The sequence below is a fragment of the Pipistrellus kuhlii genome, unplaced genomic scaffold (genome assembly GCF_014108245.1).
Source record: "Pipistrellus kuhlii isolate mPipKuh1 unplaced genomic scaffold, mPipKuh1.p scaffold_m20_p_6, whole genome shotgun sequence".
NCBI lineage: Eukaryota > Metazoa > Chordata > Mammalia > Chiroptera > Vespertilionidae > Pipistrellus > Pipistrellus kuhlii.
Window position 1 is genome coordinate 70811517 of NW_023425562.1, and position 21544 is coordinate 70833060.

At 44.7% G+C, this 21544-nt stretch overlaps 1 protein-coding gene across 5 annotated transcripts in view; it reads right to left on the minus strand.

Annotated features, from left to right (window-relative positions):
* The window catches only part of RALGAPA2 (Ral GTPase activating protein catalytic subunit alpha 2), a 278920-nt gene that overhangs the window by 21745 nt on the left and 235631 nt on the right, over positions 1-21544 (minus strand). For all 5 annotated transcript variants that reach the window (XM_045574683.1, XM_036417809.2, XM_036417810.2 and 2 more), the window contains one exon: positions 1110-1231. In XM_045574683.1, the coding sequence (XP_045430639.1) occupies positions 1110-1231 (122 nt within the window). The remainder of the gene's footprint in view (positions 1-1109; positions 1232-21544) is intronic.

Here is a 21544-nt window from a genome sequence, read left to right on the forward strand (position 1 = left end):
CTCCCCCGGCGAGGGCAAGCCTCTCCTCTTATCTCTCAACAAAGCTGGGAGAGGCGAGGACTGCAGCCAGCGATGTTAAACAGTGATGCATGGCTGATTTTATTTGTAAGTGATTTATTTCATGGAATTTAATTTTTTTTCACTTTGTGTCTAAGAGATTTGTTAACAAGTCAGAACAGGAGAAGGAAGGTGGTGTCAGAGGCAACTGACACAGGTTGGAAATCTATTAAGCGCCCTCACAATGTGTCTACGCTAGCAGAAGGAAGCCCTTCACTGAGAATTTCATCATGCATTGACGAAGCATCCCATTTACTCTCTGAAAGGCAATTCATCTGCAATTACATGCAGAAATTTGTAAGCAATTCTATTCTCTGGGGGGGGGATAAGACACCTCCCAAAATAATCATACAATCATTTTAGGTGGCAGTACACCATTTCCCCCATTTTGTTAATATAAAAGAGTAAAACTTAAAAGCAAGAACATTCATGGAAATGTTTGAAATTTCCCATTTGCCAAATAAATGAAAATGACCATAAGCCAGTTTCTAAACAGGTTCCGCACCAGGTGCTGCTCTGGTCGGCGGCCGATCCATGTGACACAGGCCGCTGCAGAGAAGGCTCGGGCGGCCCTGCCGTCATGATGGACCAGGAGACACCATCCTCCCATTCCTCCCGCATTAATCCCTGACCCGGGTATCTCGCGTATCTGGGCAGCGTAATCCCCACTTAGCATTAGTAGCAACGGCTTCGACTGCCAGGAACTCTTTTTTGATAAGTAAGCACTGATGCGGGCATCGCTTTTAAACAACACTATTCCCAGCTCAGCAAGAAACCCACACTCCCCAATGAACCGAGCACATCACGGAGGACAGTTCATTACCCTCGCTGGATGCGGAGGTTAACAGGACAGCCGGAGAAAAGGACTGGGTGAACAGCTCGGATACAAAACACATTAAAATGAATGTCATCGTTCCTTTTGATATTCATTAGTTGATTCAGAGGGAGAATGCTCTTCTGAAATTTGCAAGCATTTATCTGTGAAAAACAGGTGTACATCTGCTGCTCGAGTGTGTCTTAGCGCGCGAGGGGAGAATAATGCAGACACTCACCCGCTCCGCCGAGGGAGTAGCTGGGAGACGGAGAGAAGACCTGGGCTGCGAAATCCTCAAATGTCATTACTTCGCGGTGGTTCTGAATTATGGCTTCGAGATAGAGAGCTCGCTCCTCGTAGCTGCAGCGATGGGTTAAGGAAACAAGTGCATGTGCAGAATGGCACAATAAACAATGCCCGGGTCCACTCTGCTTTACACACAGTGATGCCACTTGTATGTTCTTCTTTTTTTTTTTTTTAAATATATTTTATTGATTTTGTACAGAGAGGAAGGGAGATAGAGAGCTAGAAACATCGATGAGAGAGTCATCAACCAGCTGCCTCCTGCACACCCCCCACCGGGGGTATGCCCGCAACCAAGGTACATGCCCTTGACCGGAATCGAACCCGGGACCCTTCAGTCCCCAAGCCGACGCTCTATCCATTGAGCCAAACCAGTCTCGGCCACTTGTATGTTCTGTGGGAAGAAATTACCTTGCAAGTTCGTTAACATCTGTCAGAAATTTCAGGATTGGTCTTAATGATGAAATTCTTATTTTGCGACTAAGTTTCTTTTGGATTTCATTGCACCCAACACTAGTATCAATACAAAGTATGCACACCCATAGTTACAAGATCACATAAAAGATTATTAAGATTGAATCAAACAAAAAAACAAACAAAACAACAACAACAACAAAAACAGAGACATGGACTATGACAGCATCTCTCTCCACTGACAGATGGGGGACAGATCTGGATCTTCTCTTGCTAGTTCACGGATAAAATGTTCTTTGCAGCCTACTGACAAAATGATTTGCTACTTCAAGGAAAAATCACTGAGAAGGTGGTGGCACACACTTCTAAAATAGAAGCTAATGCATATCGCGGGAAAGAGGGAAGGCCGAGGAGGCGTGCTCTGAGGGGGCACCCGAGCCGAAAGCCGAGATGGGCTTTGAGCATTTGGAAATAAGAACAAATAACGTTGGAGAATCTAGCTGAGAGTGCGCACAAGGCAATACTTAAAAAAAAAAAAAAAAAAAAAAAAAAAAAAAAAAGACCGCCTTTTAATTAAAACTGCAGTCTGGAACACACGCATTCAAATGTGTAATCAAAAACCAGCCACCAATAAAACTTACAAGCGTAACACACTGAAGCAACTTTCCAGCTGTCTTAACAGGACCCCTGCGTGTGGCCGCCTTTCATGGGGCAGAAAGCAAATCTTCCCCCTTTGTGTGCGGCTTCTGTTTCCTGGGAAGGTGAATGATGCCCTTCAAACAACAGGATAACGTCCGTCCGAACAATTGGACGGCGATGGAGGCACCACGCATATGACTTTATGAATTAACACTCGGGGAAGGCGGCAGGATGTCTCATTTGCTCCTTCCTCATCGTTAACACTGAAGTTGAAAGACGCGTTTTGGTCCCTGTGAAAATCATGCTAATTTCCCAGGACACAGGGAGTGTGGATCACATTCAGTCTAGGATCTGTAGTGACAGAAGCAACTCTAGCTAGCATTTCTCACTGTGTTGTCAAAATGGCCTCTTTAAAAATGTAACTTGGCGACAATTATGCCTTTCCAATTAGCTTTCGATAGAGCACGTGTTTTAAAACAGGAAAAATTTTTTTTTTCCTGTTTTCTCGGTGCAGGCTCTCCCTCCCCTTCTCCTGGGCCAGATTCAGAGGAGTGTTCTGCAGGCAGTTTGGGCTGTGCTGTCCGCACAGCGGCCTTGAGTCACACGTGGCTCTCTAAATTTCAGTTTAAATGAACTCAACTAAAGAACACAGATTCAGTTCCTCTGTCCCCCTGGCTATGGCTCGGGGTCCCGGTGCTGGATGCACAGAGAGGCACACCTGCCGCTGTGGAGAGCATGACTGGGCAGTGCTATTCCAGAATTTGCCTTTAGGCTGTCTCTATGCAGCTTTTAAAAAGAAAATTGAGTTTCAAGGTTTCAAAAGTGGCCCCTCTGATGATTTATGATCTTTCCCACAGGGGGTCACACAGCCCTAGGCCTGCAAGCGTGAGCTGCACCGGCTCCCCGGCTGCAGGCGGAGCTCCCGGCCGCTCACCTTAACGAATGAGCAGGCTGCCAAACTTCCTCGGCGAGAGGCGCCCGCTTAGGCCCAATTCCAGAGAGACCCGCTAATGCCATTCACGTCTCATTATGAACATGCTTATTCTGCACAGTCCTTGGCTGTCGCAGCGGCTCGGCCCTCCATGCGTGGCCCCAGCAAGCCGCTGGTCTGGGGAACAGCAGGACGTTAGGCCTGAGTGGCCGTCTGGTGAACAGGCACTCTGACACTAAGCTGGCACGTGCTGGCCCAGCAGGGGCCGAGCGAGGCGTGACAAATTACTCAAAGAGCTAAGCTAAACTTATGTCTGACAACCACCTGAGCCTCTGGACAGCCATGGCCCGCTGTCAACACTCAATTCATGGAGCCTCTTTTCAGCCCCCCGTTTGCTCGTGGGCCTGGGTTAGAGCAGGTGCGTCCCTCTAAAGACCTGTCATGCTCTGCCTGGAACTGTCCTGCTGTTTCCTGAGAGGCCCCGCTGCGTCCGACACGTCCACACACAGTGCCCGGGACAATGGCGAACAAAACAGAAATGTGAATGCATCTTGCTAAATATGCTATCTGGGAGCGTGTCTGCTATGTAAATCAAGCTCACAGCCAAGCCTATACAGGGATGCTGTGTGCAATCCCATAGAAGCTGAACCTGACAGCCTCATCCTGCAGGACAGCCCCTGACTGTCCTAGCGAGTCCCGGTCGAGGCTGAGAGCAGGCCCAGCACTGGAGTTCCGGAGGGTAGCAACCAGGTTGTGAGAGTCTCTGACTCAAGGAAAAGCTGTGGTATGAACCCTAACGGAAGGGTCTATGGGAGACAGAGAGCACAAAGGGTGCTTCTAGGCCTGGAGAACTAGAGAATTCAGACTTCATCGAAGGTTCCCGATTTCAGTATTTTTTGCCCCAACTGTCACAGACTCCCCTTTTCCCCACAGGCCGGTCCTGTGCTGGTGTAGGAGCCTTAACAGTGCTCAGGTCGGTGTTGTCCTCTAGACAGACATCCATTAGGGAAAGGGTGAGACCAGGAGATCATCGAATGCATTTTCACTCGTGGTGCAAGCCAGGTCATGTAAACACCATGACAAAAAGAAAACAAACACCGTCCCACGCAGCTCATGAGACAGCCACGCAGCTCATGGGTGCCCCAAACCATTTCTTTTAGAAAGCTTTAAAAAATGTAAGGCATGCTAAGATGTGCACTGCATGCTGCAAGCGTGCTGGGCAGTGTGGGCAGTGCATGGCCAGTGACCTCTGATTGGAGGCAGGTGGCTAAAGAGGCACCTGGTCTCAAATCCAATTCCTGTGTCAATCCTAACCACTGCCCTTATTCTCTTAAAAAGACCACTAACAATTGTGAAACCTGAATTCTGTCCTGAATTTACTATCTCACTAAAAACCACACAAAGTACTTTTTTTTAAGACAGCAATTTTCTCCTTCATTACTCAACTCAGAGACCATTCAACTTACTAACTAGAAACCCGTCTTGATTTGTGGTTATTTTTGAGTTACTTTGGTGACCCATTCTGTCTATATTTTACGTAAGAATTTTTATCAATTATAGATCTTCCTCTAGTTGATTAAAGAGGCCATCGGTCTTCACTGGTTACATTTTATCAAAACTTCCAAGAGGACTTTCTTAGACACTCAAGACACACTCTCCTGGGTTGCAAGAGCCTGAGAATCCAATCTCAACACCCCCCCCCCACCCCCCTTACTCTTATTATAATTTGTTTTAATTTTTAGAAATGGCAGCAGCAGATGACAGGAGGAAGACGGGTCTAAGTCTGAATTCCAGCCCTCTCCCTCAACAGCTAGGGGACCCCGGGCCAGCTGCCTGCACCCCCATTCCCCCACCTCGGTTGTCTTATGTGTAAAAATTGGGACACTGACATCTGCTTTTGGGGCTGCCAGAATTAAGTGGAGTCATATGAAGCATCGACCCAGCTTCCAGCACACAAAAGAAGCTCGATAAATATGAACAGCCTGTTCCTCCCAGCCCCGAGGTGGGGGGGGGTGTCCTATGGTGTCCATGTGACTAATCAGGAAACGGAAGCTCTGAGTTCAAGTAAGTTTCCAGAATCATGGTTAATGAACAGAATGGTTCACCAAAGTAACTGGGGCTAGAACCCAGGTCTTCTCACACTCACTGCTTGCAGACAATATCTAGAATTCTAGAATACACGGGATTTCAAATTTTAAGCAAGAATGGGAGCTAAACTCCAAAGGAAGATAAACCAATTGACTTAAATATACCTGGGTATAAAAATCAACCTGCAACTTAAACTTGAGCACATGGCTTTAAACTGCTGACTTTATAAATTCATGCAAACAACCATTACTTCACTGAATTTCTTTTTACTTATTCAGGCTATGTGCTTGTTGACTGGCCATATAGTAATTTTAAATTTCTACCTTGGGATAACTTTTACCTTGGATTAATTCCATTTTTTTTTTTAATCAAGGGGAAAAAAAGAAATGCTTGAAAAAGTCTGTTGCTTCACCGCCCCCTCCCCCCCATGAAGTCCTTCTGGCCTGGCCTTCTCTAAATTTCCCAAGCATGAACACCATACTCAGGGGGACAAAGCTGCTTGGAGGAGGCTGCCCCTTATTGTTGGACACAAACCAACCTAGGGCCCTGCCTGTGACTGCAGCCTCCGCTCACAGCAGTGACTGCAGAGAGAGGAAGCAGGTCCCTGGGTTGCAAGTTGATCCCTAGCTCTGGGAGGCGTGTGTGGTAGGCTATCAATCGATCTGTCTCTCTTACGTAGAAGTTTTTTCTCTCGCTCACTCCCCTCCCTTCTCTAAAAATCAATGGAAAAAAAAAAAAAATAGCCTCAGGTGAGAATTAACAACAACAATAAGAAACCAAACTGATGAGAACAGAAAATAGCACTAATCAAACTGATCTTTCCTCACTCATTGGAAAGACAAAATGAGCTTCTTTAAGCCCAAGATGGATATAAAAAAGTATAAGTTTGCTATTTAGAGGTAATAACAACACATTAAGCAGATGGTGTTATATTTAGGATCTTTATTCTAGAAATGGATTGAAATATTAGAGAATTATAGAAAAATTCAGGAAGTTATGAAAACTGACAGATGGGCTTTAAAGAGCTTGAGTCAAACATGGACACAAATGCCATTCAGGGGGTGGCAGTGCTGCTTCAGCCAAAATGTGTCTCTACAAAAATACCGTTGCTAGAATTACTATGCACTGAGTGACAAAATGGGATGAAATAGACTCAAAATATTACACATGTACATGGGCCTATGTGTATGATCTCTATACATTATCCTGCTCTGCTCATAAGACTTGATCTCAAGTGACTTTGCCATTATCAAAAAGCAAGTCCACCTTCACTCAAGTGTGCATCCATTCAATAAATGCATACTGAGTGCCCATCTGTGCTTGGTGATGGGCATGCAACTGGGAAATGAGACAGATGCTTTCCTCGCCCTTGTCAAACCTGCATTCTAGCAGGGACAAATCCACAGAATAAGGCCAACTGTCCTTACATTAGTGCCACATTGGAAAGAGGGGACAGGAAAGGCAGGGCAGTCTCTGCAGAAGTGGCAGGAAAGGGGTTAATGATGGGGGATGTGGTCAGGGAGTGGTAAGAGCATTTCTGGCACAGAGGCATGAACTGGAAGGAGCTTAGGGTGCTTCAGCGGGTAAAAGGTGACTGGAGCCAAAGGGCGGCAAGAGGGGGAGGAAGTCCAGCGGAAAGACTGGCTGCGGCTGGGTCAAAGGAGGCCTGTTTGAGGCAAGGGAGCAGGTGATTTTACTTACGTTTTTGGAATTCTCTTAGAAGACCTTCCATCACTAAGAAGAGTCTAGCACGCCCTTGAGTTTTAAAGAATTAATGCTGACTTGCATCTATATATTCAACCAATGGGTTTGTACAAATATCTTAATAATTTATACTTACTCTTTGCCTGTTTTCAGAAGTGAATGACATCTATTTTGGGCAAGTGGAAAAGGTAAGAAGGTTACTTGAAGATTTGAAATGATCAGAATCTCTGAGAATAGTCTTGACAGAGAAAAGATCATGTTGGGTGATAGGCCTGACTTGGAGGGAAGAGGAAATGGAGATGAGGTGGTGAGAAACAGCCATCCTTAGACAAAAAAGAGAACAAAGCATTATAGACCAGATAGTGGGAACATTGCTCACACAAAGATAAGTACTGGGCTCACATAAATCTGATAAAAACAAGATTGCTTAAGAAAGCGATAGCCTGACTGGCTTGGCTCAATGGTTGAGCATTGGCCTATGAACCAGGAGGTCACAGTTCAATCCTGGCCAGGGCACATGCCTGGGTTGCAGGCTTGATCCCCAGTGTGGGGCATGCAGGTGGTAGCTGGTCAAGAATTCTCTCTCATCATTGATATTTCTCTTTCTCTCCCCCTCTCTCTTCCTATCTGAAATCATAACAATATATTTAAAAAAAGACAGCTGTGGATTGAGGAATGCTACCCTCAGGCAAATGCTTAAAATATATCCATGTATATATTTTAAGTCTAATAAAATGATGATCTAATGGTAGCAGAGACTGAGCTCAGAGAAGAAATGACTGAGAATATTTTATAAAAGTAGGAAATTAATGAGCTACTATCATCTGTTGGTCCCACTACCAGTAGCCTTTGGATTAGAGAATGCAGTGGATGATAACACCTTCTCATTTTGGGGGCAATTTTGTGAACAGTGATCAAAGGATAAAGTTTTAAAATGCCTACCGGTCTTACATATGACACCAAATGCACAAGCAACCACAGAAAAAAATAGGAAAATTAGGCTTCATCAAAATGAAATACTCTTAGACTTCAAAGGGCTCTATCAAAAAGTGAAGAGATAACCCATGGAATGAGGAATAATATGTATTTGCAAATCTTATGAGACCCTTCACAGAATATATAAAGAACTCATAACTCAATAATAAAAGCACAACCCCTTTAAAAAATGGGCAAATGATTTGAAAAACATTTCTCCAAAGAAGATGTACACATAACCAATACATGACAAGATGCTCAACATCATTAGTCAACAGAGAAATGGAAATAAAAAAACATAATGAGCTACTTCACACCCACAAGGATAGTTATAATAAAAGGATAAGAATGAATAACAACAAAATTAAAAAAAAAAAAAAAAAAAGGATGAACAAGTATTGGTGAGAATGTGAAGAAATTGAAATTCTCATACTTTGCTGGTGGGAATGTAAACTGGTGTAGCCACCATGGAAAATAGTTTGGCAGTTCCTCAAAAAGTTAGATATAGCCTGGGCTGACATAGCTCAGTGGTTGAGTGTCGACCTATGAACCAGGAGGTGACAGTTTGACTCCTGGTCAGAGCACATGCCCGGGTTGTGGGCTCGATCCCCAGTGTAGGGTGTGCAGGAGGCAGCTGATCTATAATTGCCTCTCATCATTAAGGTTTCTAACTCTCTCTCCCTTCCTCTCTGAAATCAATCAATCAATCAATCAATCAATCTACCTACCTACCTACCTACCTACCAGATATAAGACCGAGCAAAACCTGCTCCTAGAGAATTGAAAATATATGCCCACATAAAAACTTGGATGGACACATTCACAGCATTACTCATCATGGTCAGAAAGTGGAAGCCCAAATGTCCATAAACCGATGTATTCATAGATAAAATGTGATATATGCATAGGATGAAACAGAATTCAGTCATAAAAAGGAATGAAATACTGAACATGCTACAACATGGATGAAATCTAAAAACATGTTAAAAGAACTAGTCACAAAAGGCCACCTACTGAGCGACTACATTTATATAAATGTCCAAAATAAAAACCTCTATAGGTTTTATTTTATTTATTCTGACAGAAAAAAAAATTAGTGATTGCCAGGGGCAGGGGTCAAAGAGGAATGAGGAGTGACCACTATGGGAATGGGGTTTCGTTTTGGGGTGATGAAAACATTCTGGAATTGAATGATGATGATGGTTATACAATCTGGTGATTATGCTAAAAACCACTGTATTATACAAATGAAAGGGTAAGTTATGCTATGTGACTTATACCTCAACAAAGGCCTACTGGTGTACAGAATACACCATGTATCCTGGGGAAGGTCTTCTCACGAGAAGATCCTCACTGACCACACACCCGAGCCAATGGCAAGGTGGCCTGGCAGAGGCAAAGCCGTCCAGGTCTTGGTGTGGGATCTTTTATTCTTGGAGACATCTGAGGAGGGCAGACCATGAGGCAGGGACTGTCTGGAGTGGGAAGGGGCACCAGAACAGAGACAGTGCTGTCCCTCATAGCATTCACCCTTCACATGCCCAGTAGCAAGGAACCCAGTGAGTGGAACAAATCCAGAGCGTGGTGCAATACCCTGGGGACGGACAGTGGTCTAGGCCAGCAAAGGGCCTGCCACAGAGAGAGAAGCAACATCAGTCTTCAGCACCTTGGAATCACTAAGGGTTTAAAATAAAAGCCAGCAAGATCTAATCTGTACTTGAGAGGTAATGTGGGGTGAGGGGAAGGACCTGTGAGAATGGGCCTAGAAGGGAGAGGGACAAAAGGAAGAGAAACTAGGAACTAGAGGAAAAGAAAAGAGAGATGAGAGAGGGGACATGGGCCTCAAGAAAGCACTAGTGGAGGGAAGGGAGGGGAGGAGGCAGGGTGCAGGGCTCTCTGGGGCAGACCCAGCTGCACAAGGGTGAGAGAGAGGGAGAAGGGAGGGTGACAGGATGAAGGGTGGAGTCTGATGGGTCCAGGATGTCAGCTGAGAAATACTGGGGAGGTGATGAGGGCGCTTCACCAGAGGCCTGGGCTGGAGGTAGAGAGCTGGGAGTCAGGGGTCGGAGATGATCATGGAGGGGAAAGGGGGAGAATGCAGTGCTGGGAAGTCCCTCCTGCCCGCATTGGAGGGGGGTCCAGAGTGATAGCCACGTCACAGAACCCTGGGAGAAGCTTCTGGAAGGAAAGGCCTCTGCTTTGATACCCTTCTGGGTTCTCGGCCTCTTCCCTGATATGCTACCCAGCGGGATACGCCACTGATGGGCTGGGTTGGGCATATAATAATCCTAAACAAGTGGATAAAATTCCGTAATAATCGAGACAGGAACAGAGGCTAGTTCCATCCTGAAGCCATGTATCACTTCTACGAAGATTTTGTTTGTCTTTCCATATAATACAAACTTAAAATTCTAGGATTAAGACCCTAAATACATGAATCATGCAGAGTGAATGTCACCGCCTGGCAATGGATGTAGAGGATGACTCTACTAACCAAATAAAATGAATGTTTAGGAAAAGGAAATTAAACACATAAGATAGGAGATTAGGTTTCAAACACTAATGATACACTCCTGGAGAGGAAAATAGCCCACTACTGCCAAGAAAGAAGAAAATACCCAAATAACCAAGTTTCAGAATAATTCTGAGGAAATAAGAGTAAATGGGGAAAAAATAGGTTTTCTTCAGGCTATTAGATTACAGGCTTTTGGAGGAGGTCTGTTCTCAATGCCCATGTCCTTCTGGCATAGGCAACGGAAGGAAGGTCCTCTCAGAATCTGAGATGCTGATGGGTTAGATCTATATTTTATTAGAAATGGTCAAATCAGTTCTTCCCAGGGATTGATTTGTGAAGGAGCACAGCCTTAATTACAGCATTTTCCATTTCCATCTTGTCCAGCCCTAGTGCATCCCACTTTCGGTAAATCACCAAGAGAGAAACGGCCCTGTGACACGGTCATTCTATGTCTCCTATCAGGAAAAACCTAAGTGACAAGAAAATCAGTCATTCGGCGAGCCAAGATTCTGCAGGCTGCTTTGCTGATGACAATGACCCAAGAAGTGGCGGATCAATATGAACAATAGAGAGCCTAAGAGTTCTGCCTTCTTTATGCCAATACCTTGATTTCTGGGAGGAAGGAAGTCAATGTCACTTGAACTGTTTCTCTCACTGATTTTCATTCATCACAAAGATATGGTGTGCTAGGAGCTAAAAATGTTGCCAGAGACATGGCAGACATTCTGGTTATCACTTTCTTTAAATAGTCTATCCGTTGATTATCAACAACCCAGTAGGCCCAGATGAAATCAGACTGGGCTCAGGAATGGCAGAATTAAAATTTTGTAGTCCAAAGTATTTGCACTAAGCTCTGCATAGGTTTTTCATTTCTGAAAAACAATTTTGGGGAAATATTGCTCTTTATGATGTTTGTAAAATTTGAGCTATGTTCTTTTTTAATCCTCACCCAAGGATATGTTTTTTATTGATTTGAGAGAGAGAGAGACTGAGAGAGAGAGAGAGAGGGAGGGAGAAACATTGATGTGAAAGAGAAATATCATTAGATCAGTTGCCTCCTATAATTGCTCAAACCAGGGATCAAACCCACAACCTAGGTATGTACCCTGATGGAAAATCAAACCCAAAACCTGAGCAAGGGATGATGCTCTACCTGGCCAGGGCTATATTTAATTTTTTTTTCTGTACATTTAAAAGTAATAAATATGAATATATATAAAAGTAGAAAATAATCTATCCTATATAATAAAAGAGTAATATGCAAATTAACCATCAGTCCACTACACCCACAAGCCATGCCTGCTATTCAATCAGGAACAAGTAGGCAAATTAGCCCAACCAAGATGGCTGCAGCCACGGAACAAGCAGGAGGCTTGGGTTTCCCGAGTAATGGAGGAAGCAACGCTTTCTGCACACCTTGGCCGACCTAAGCCTCCACTCAAGGCTACAAAGTTTCAATTATAGAAGATAAATAAATTCCAGATACTAGGGCCTCCAGCTTGGGTCACTGGGAGGCGTGGCCAACAAACCACCACAGGCCCCTTGCCCATGCCATTCCAAGCCCCAAGGGAACCCCCACCCTGATCCGGGTCACCCTTCAGGGCAAAACAGCTGGCCCCCACTCCTGCACCAGACCTCTATCCTATCTAATAAAAGAGTAATATGCAAATTGACCATCACTCCAATACACAAGATGGCTGCCTCCATGTGGACACAAGATGGCCAGCAGGGGAGGGCAGTTGGGAGGGACCAGGCTAGCAAGGGAGGGCAGTTGTGCGTGATCAGGCCTGCAGAGGAGGGCAGTTAGGGGCAAACAGGCTGGCAGGGGAGCAGTTAGGCATCCATCAGGCTGGCAGGGGAGTGATTAGGGGGTGATCAGACTGGCAGGCAGAAGTGGTTAGGAGCAATCAAGAGGCTGGCAGGTGAGCAGTTGGGAGCCAGTAGTACTGGATTGTGAGAGGGATGTCCGACTGCCTGTCAGACATCCCTTGAGGGGTCCCAGATTGGAGAGGGTGCAGGCTGGGCTGAGGGAAATACACCCTCATGCACGAATTTGTTCACTGGGCCTCTAGTGTGTGTGTGTATGCTCCACTGTTTTTGTGTGTATAAACACACACACACACACACACACACACACACACACAAATAGACGGAACAGTGGAACTACTGAACAACAAAACAACCGGTTGCTATGATGTGTGCTGACCACGAGGGGGCACATGTGGAACATGTTGGGAATTGGCCGTGGTGGGATGGTGGAGCAGGTGAGCAGGAATGCCAGGCCAAGGCCGGCACTGCTCACTGTCATCAGGGCAAGCTTTTGGTGGTTACTGTATATTCTTTGCTCCCGTGTGCCGTGGTCCCATCTAATGCTGGTACCCACTGCTGGCGCCAATCGCCCTTGAGGGCTTCTCCATCTCCCCCTGCTCTTGAGGGATGATCGGGGCAGCAACCTCTGCTGGCACTAGCCTCAATCGCTTGGTGCCATTAGTAGGTGTGAACAGGGTGGTGCCATTAGTGCATGCGAATGGCGGTGGGATCGGGGCTACTGGCAGACAGCAGACCAGGGGCTGCAATCCACCCTGTGCCCACTGTAGCTTCACAACTCACAGTTCCTTTCAAGGTACACCAATTCATGCACTGGGCCCCTAGCATTTTTATAAGGGCTTAACAGCATCTGTGTTTTCCAGGAAGATGCCCATCTCAATATCAAATTATTAGATGACGAGAAACTTCAAGAAAAGTTAGGGGTTTACCAAATGCCAGCGACCTAGAAACTGAGGAAAGCAGCTCATGTGAAGGGTGCCAAGCAGCCTCCTCTGGCCTGTTCAGACTCCGGCCTAGTGGGCAAATAGGGCATCACGGCACACCTGTGTGCAAACTGCCGCTGGGGCCCCACACCTGAAACTCAATACACCCACAGACTTACCAAAGAAAACGCTGCACTGGTATCGAAACCTAACTGGAAAGTTGGGGGAATTCTAATGATACAAAGCTTCTCCATGATCAGCAGCAGAAAAACTGTTTGCCGTTCAATATTAAAGCAACCGATTTCTGGCCATTAAACACAGTGTGATACCAAGGGCTCACACAGGCAGAAGCTACCCTGAGCCAGGACACAGGGCTGAGCTGTCACACCGAGTCGGTAGCACAGGGCGGCGACAGCCTGGTGCAGCACTCGGAAGACCTGCTCTGTCTAGGCAAGGCCCCTGTGCCAACCAAGATGGCAGGTGAGCACAGAGAAAAGAAGTTTCATTAACCCTGCGGTTGGACAAGCGGTTTCAAGCAGCGGAAGGGCAAAATGCACCTTTTCCTCCGTTTACATCTGTCCCAGTTTTAGGTCATTGTGAGATACAAAGAAAGAAGTGCTGATTATGAAGTACACAAAAGTAACTGAAAAAAATGCAGGGGGAATTTTTCTGCTTTGCTTTCAAGGTTGGTCACAAAACTTCCCAGGAGCTGAGGGAATGACTGATTTCATGAGGACCAGATGTGAGGTTCCACCTCACCAATCTCAGTTCTAGTCCGTGCAAAGGAAAGGAAAATGTAGTTATGTCCTGCTGAAGGTTTAGCTGCTTGAGTGGGCCAGATGTCCCTCCAATGCCTCCAACGAAAGGGGCAGAGAAACGTGTTTCTGTGAGTCCCCGGCTGAAGGGCCCCAGGGCCGCGGACCCCGAAAGTGGGCACGGGTTCCTGTGTCACTCTAGCTTCCTGCGAGGAAGGGAAACGCCTTTTAACGAAAGCAGGAGAGTTCTTAGGGAACAGCCCAGTGTGTGGCTCAGGCATATTCTCAGACACACGGGATGTAACGTCGTGTACAGGACGCCCTCTTACAAACACACCCATGGGAAAAGTCCTTGTTCTGACAGCCCTTCGGGTGAGTGGTCTGTTTCTGGCAAAGAAATCAAACCACATCCTGAGCATCGCTATCCCCATGGCAACAATCACAGGTTACATTTAGAAAGTGATCCAACTAAGATGACCAAATGCTTCCTGTGGGCCAAGCACTGTGCTAGGCCTTTTACAGGCCATCTCATTTAATCCTCACAACTGCCTCACATGCTATGTGCTATTATTATCATACATAATAAAGATGTAATATGCAAATGATCGTTACACTGTGAAGCTTCATGACCAATTGCTTAATGACCGGATCACGGATCAGCAGGAGGGTGGGGCAGCAAGCTACAAGTGGGCAGGGGAGAGCTACAGGAGAGGGCAGGGCAGCAAGCAGTGAGCTACTGGAGGGCGGCAGCGAGCTACTGGCGCACTGATCTGTGGGCAGGGCTACTAGTCTTGTATAAAGGAGGAAACTAAAGAGCAGAAAGCAAAGGTACTTGCTCCTGATCCCCAAGATGGTAAATGCCAGGGCCTGGATTCAAAACCCTGCAGCCTGACTTCCCAGCCCCTCTCTCAATGGCATTGCAACTTGACATCACAATTCTCCCTGCAAGAGGAAAGACCGGTGTAGCCACAACTAACAGAAAGAACAGTCTGTCCACTCATTGGTGCTTTTGTGGAAACATGAAGAAATAAATGGGTGTCCTTCTCCCTCCCCCTCTAATTCAAACTATTATCCAACAATTTCAAGAGGAAAAACAAACTGTGTTTGAAAGATTTCTCCTCTTTCCAACTAAATTAACACCAATGCTTGCATCTCACGCATTTCTAGCTACAATGTCAGAGGGAGATGTTCCTGTGGGTTAGATGTCCACTGGAGTGTAATTCTGTTCGGGGCAGACTTCTGCAGCCTGGACACACCTAGTCCTTTTATCCAGCGCTAACCAACACAGAGGTCTCTTTCTCTCTGTCACTCAGTCCTTATTTGACCCCTCCCTCCCCACAGGCTCATCCATTTGCTGGCGACCTCTCCACCTTGACTCCCACTCCTCTCTGCCCACCGCCCCCCCCTTTCCCAGCCCCCAGCCTAACTCCCTGTTATCACAGGGCCATGTTCATCCTTCATGTGTGGGCTCCTGGTGGTACCATTTACAGGCTGTGGTGTCCCCCACGGCTTTCAACCTGATACCAGACGGTGTTACGCCAATGATTCCACAGGCTGTCAGTTTCAGAAAAGCTATTTTCTCCATGACCATGGCTAAATCTGGCTCAGGGTGGACTGTGGGAAGGAAGAAAAGGGATTTCTGGGGGGTCTCCTTTTGTATTTGGAGAATATCTGTCATCAGGTGCACAGTATATATTCAGTCCAATTTCAGTGTGATATTGGACAACATCTACACTACATTTCAGTAGGTATCTTTGAATATCTAGAAATTTCCCATTTTAAGAGTAAACAAGGCTGTCCCAGTGGGAACAAAGATCAGAATTAGAAATTTGCTCATGATAATGCACAGTTTAAAAACAAAAATGTATCGATAAAAATGATGGGTTATTTTCTGGGTTATTATTCCACTTTATACTTCAAATGAAAACTGCTTGCTTTTATACTTTACATGCAAAATTCCCTGTAAGATATCCCATTCATTCTGATTAAAATATATGTGTCCCATTACACCACAAACAGCTCTGAATGCTGTTAGATAAAATTCCCAGCTCATACAATTCTCTGGGACTTTCCATTCGAGCCTCACAGATATCATCTTTAGGACTAAAAATATAACTGCAGTATTACTTAAAATCATAATTAAATCATCCTCTTGCAAATGAAGACACTTTACTCTTGGAAAAATAGCAAAATTGAATTAGGTGTGTCTTTTCTTGATAGATCAAAAGCAGCGCCATTAAATCAACAGTTTTATATGAACAGCATGAGATGTGGCCCGGAGGAGGAAAGAGTGCTTTGGAGACATTTTGTACTTTATGTGAGGAGAGATGATCCTCACAATTCAAATATGAAACACAGCTGGGTCACAGGTCCCTGGAACGGGCCAGAGAAGGTCTCCATGAGGCAGCCCAGCCACACCAGGAAGCGAAGGTTCTTCTTCCCTCCATTCCTTATTTCTTCCCATTATTGTGCCTGCCACCCACCCACCCGTCCACGCGTGTGCCTGCCCTTCCATCCAGCTACTTACTGAGTGCCTCCTGTGCGTCATTATTATTTTTCAGATGTAAGGTAAGTACTCCCTTGCTCCTCAACTCTTGGACTAAGTCTTGCTTTCTACAAATGCCCAACCATGACCAAGTGTTTTAGTATTTGGGGAGGCTTTCTAAAACATATCGTGGAGAGGTTACATTATGTAATTACCGAGTTCTGTTGGGATGATATGTCACTTAGAATAAAAGATGCAATCTTTATGAAATAAATGAGGACCACCGACCTGGTGGTGGCATAATGCTCTGCCCTTTCTCAGCCAAGACCCCCCCTGCATCCTCCTGGGAACCTCACACCAGAGATGATAAAGCAGAGACAAGGCAGAGAGTGATCTGTGAGACCACCCAGCTAGTAACGAGCAGGACTCAACCTCAAGCCCAAGCCAATTTGTTCCAAATGTTGGTGTCTTCTACTCTCTTGTGCTAGAGCAATTTAATCTGAATATTATTTGAGTTGAGAGTTCGCAATATTTGTGCTAAGTTAACTCACAAATACTGCTGTTCAGTGCTCACAAGAAGGATGAGCGTAGACAAATTAGATTCTTTTCCCTCCCAAGAGAAACACAAAATAAATTGGTCATGTTCAGAGCTGATCGGCCATAGATGGTGACTTCCTAGATGAATTATTATCTGACTGACATAAAAGCCAGAATTTGGAGTAATAAATTATATAAATTACTCCTTTCATTGATGCATCAGGAACTGGGAGATGGGCATGACAGTCAGGCACACAGACTCAGGGGCAAAAAGAGACCAATATACACAGGTACAGAAAGCCCTGACACAGCCTTCAGACGTCTGGATGAGAGAAACAGGAGGGCAGAAGGAGAGTGTCCCAGGCAGGCAGAAGACATTCCAAAGAGCAGACAGGTCTAGTGGACATTGCAGAGAACACGGAAACTTAATCATGCATCACACTTTACAGTTTAAAATACGGTAGTATTTTGTTAACAAATGAGAAAATGTAATTTCAATGATTCATTTTTCTAACATTTGAGAAAGATTATTGGTAAAGTTTGTGAATAATCATATCGTTTAACTTCATGGAGAATGTAAGTGTAAGTTCTGTGACATGCGCTTTGAGTTTTCCCTAATTGGATATCAAGTGTAAATCTACACTTCCTCTTTCATTCTAAAATATTAGAGTTTTCTCATTAAATCATGTTTGACTGAATAACTGAAGTCACTCAGGAAGTTAAATATCTCTAAATGTATTTTTTTAAATTAAAAATTCAGTATTAGTGTAAATTCTCCTTTTCAGGAAGAACAAAAATGCACATGCAGAATCAGATAAAGGATTTACTGAAAGTATGCTTGTTTGGGAAAAGGTTCACAAGGCCTGTAAGTGCTGCCTCTATTACTCAAACTTTAAAAATTTACATTTTTTTAAAGTGCCCAAGGTATATGTGCAAGGACACATTTTATTGTATGGATTGTACATGTTGTCTTTATGTTTGAACATTTGAAAGAGTTAAGTCTTACACATTCTGTTTTCAAATTTTTTAAATCCTGTTAAAACTTTTATGTATCAAGATGTTTCCCTTTAATTGTAGAACTTGTTTATACAAATTCACTCTTTGATATATTTGGATCCTTTTTAATAACTAGCATTTTTGTACTGTTACTTTTTAATATATTGAAAACATAAAAAGGAAAAAAAAAACACGTTACAGTTTTTAAATTTTTGATTCTATTTGTAAGAATATTTGCAAACTGGCAATAGACTATTCTAAAATTCTTCTTGATATGGGGAATGGAAACACACAAGACAATTTTAAGCACTTCCATTTTAAAGTGAGACTGTGTCACCATGTCATGAATGTCACACAGAGAGAACAGGCATGGGTGCAGCGGCAGTTCCGGGAACAGGCCTGCGCCTCAGGGTTCCCCTCCACGGGCAGTTCCAGTGTGGGCTATCTTCCCTGAGGAACACCTACCAATGTTACTTGCACAGATTTAACCGGAGAGGTAAACGGGTTAACTTGTACCTAATAAAACTCGTATTCAGGTCACTGAAATCATGCATCTTTTTGAAGAGTTGCTTGGTAAGAGAAATTCCAAAGGCTGTGGAAAAGGAACCGTAGCTGCACAAGGGGTTAGTGATCTTGTCACCTTCAGAATTCAGCAGGAGAGCAAGCTGTTATTCCTGGTGATCCCACGGCCATAGAATAACATACCTGGGTCATTCCCTAGAGAAGGTCAGAGAGCGTGACTGTCTTATTGATGAGCGACTGTCACCTTTGGTGATTATAACTACCAGCCTGGTATCAAAGGCAGGTGATGGTGAGCCCAATGGGACAGAAACTGAGGGAAAGGTCAAAAGTTACCAAGTGGTAGTTCCACCAGCTTCATGACAATGCTAATCTTGCTAAAGGTGAGCAGCAAGTCACTACTGAGCTTTTACTTTTGAATTTTTTGGAGGACAGATTAAAGGTACCCATCCAGACTTTTTATCACTTAGTAATGCCATTTAATACCCTTGATTAGGAGAGAATTAAAAATAAAGGTCACAGCATTTTGTTAGAAAACAGTTATGTAGCCCAGCTGGTGGGGCTCAGTGGCTGAGCATCTACCTAAAAATGAGGAGGTCATGGTTGGATTCTCTGTCAGGGCATATGCCTGGGCTGCAGGCTCGCAGTGTGTGTATGTGTGTGTGTGTGTGGGGGGGGGGGGGTGAGGGGTGGTGGTGCAGTAGGCAGCCAATCAATGATTCTCTCTCATTCTTGATGTTTCTATCTCTCTCCCCCTCCCTTCCTCTCTGAAATTGTACAGATATATTTTTTAAAAAAGAAAAACAAATAAAAAAGAAAGAAAACAGTTATGTAAAGTTATTGGTTTAAGGAAGATTAAATATTGGGCTAATTCAATATAGGGAAAGTAGATTCAGCCATGTTATATGTACACTAGTATGTACATGGGAAAGCAAAGAATTGTTTAATTACTTAGAATTTATTTTGAAACAACAGATTCTGATCTCTTTCCAGCCAGCCTGGTCTCTGTTTTTTGTTTGTTGTTGTTTGTTTATTTGTTTTCTGAGCTGGCCTCCTCTTTTTACAGGGAACATCAGTATCATTGCTAAGAGCACACATTCCTGAAACTGCCCATTCTGGAGCTGCCATATGAGAAGAAGCTGCTGTCTGCTGGGGCCTTTGTCAGGGCACAGCCAGAACCTCTGCTCCAGATGCCTGCAGGTCCACGGCTGTCTTGTTGTGCTCCCTGAAACCCCTGAGTGATCTGACCATACTATTTTAAGAAAGACCACTCAGATTTTGGGACAACCCATTTGACCATTTTCACTTCATGCCACAACGACAAACAGTTACATCCATCTATCTGTCCGACCACTTATGTGCCAATCCTGCACCAAGGTTATTCAGACTAATTCTCAGAAAATTCTGTGAAAGAGGCATTGCTATAGTCACTTTAAAACTGAGGTTCTGAGAAGTTAAAGATTAGGCTAACAATAGCAATTTCAATTTCATTCATGGTTCAACCTAATAATTTAAGGAAGAAGGAGGAAGAGGAAGAGGAGGGGGAGAAGGAGAAGGAGGAGGAGAAGGAGAAGAGGAGAGAAAGAGAGAGGAGGAGAGAGAGAGAGAAGAAGAAGAGGAGGAGGAGGAGGAGGAGGAGGAGGAGGAGGAGGAGGAGGAGGAGAAGGAGAAGAGGAGAGAAAGAGAGAGGAGGAGAGAGAGAGAGAGAAGAAGAAGAGGAGGAGGAGGAGGAGGAGGAGGAGGAGGAGGAGGAGGGGGAGGAGGAGGAAGAGGAAGAGGAGAGACTGCATTCTTCCTGCAAAATATTTTGAAAGAGGTAGAACAAACTAGGAGAGACACCTAAGCCCATCAGGATTGGGGGTCTGGAAAAGCTGGGACCATGCATGGAAGACCACATCCAGAGGCTGAAAGACAGTGATAAACCAGGAATCAGCCTTATGATGTACGCAATAAATACAAAATCCTGTGTTTTTTTTGTTGAAAATCTGGTACATTTCTGTACAAGCTGCACCACCAGTAAGTTGACTTACAGCTTCGAACATTTCTTGGATGAGGCCTAAAAACTGTAAACATTCATGAACAAACCTCCTCAGCCCATCTGAAGCAAGCTCTCACTAATTAATTTCATAATTAATGTGTTCTCACTTAAATCTAGTCGGTATCATGAACCTGGCATGTTCCAGCCGGGATACGTTCTTGAGAATAAGACAGTGGTCATAAAGGACTGGGCCTGGAACCTCTGTTTCAAAGCACAGAAGTAAGTGCTCACACAGCCGGGAGATGCAGTCATTATTGAGGGAAATCGGGAACTTTCCAGAACAGAACACTGATCAAAGGAGAAATAGTATTCCATGATGTGTATTTTATATAGTACACAATAGAAATAGAGATACAAGTTTTGAGTATGTTTTTGGTAGAAAAAAAAAAAAAAAAAAGCCCAGAGATTTTAATCACAGCTTTTCAGACATGGCAGGCAGTTGCAGATTGCCTGCAGTGGGAGGAAGAAAGGAAAAGGAAGGAAAGGAGATGTTGTGGGGGCGTCCATGCCTTGGTGTCTGGAAAAACACCCTGAAGAACCAAACTTCACTAATGTGGCAGGTCAGCGTATATAAGCAAAATGAAGGCAAAAAGTAAAGCAGATTTTAATAACAAGGTTAGTTTCCTCCAAACGAAAGTCGCTCATATCCCTGCACACTGGCCTCTTCTGAGGACGCTCGGAGGTGCCGGCAGCTTCTCTGAGAGCCGGTCTTGGGGAAAGTGCGGCCTTGAAACCGACAGGCAGCCCCAGGGCCTGGGCTCTTACATGGAAGTTCAAAGCCTGGGTAGATGGGAAAGGGGAAAAGCAGCTTAACCACAAGAGGGGATGCTTTCCCCCAGATCTGAGTTCTGCAGGGGACTGTCTCAGCTACACCCAGAAGTCAATGAGGAGAGTCCTGGGCACTGGAACAGAGATGTTTCAGACTAAATACAGGGAAGTGACGAGGAGGGGATGGCTGTTTTCCGGAGAGGGGCATTCATTTTAAAGCATTGTGTCATAGTCTTATATCTTAGAGGTGAGAGAA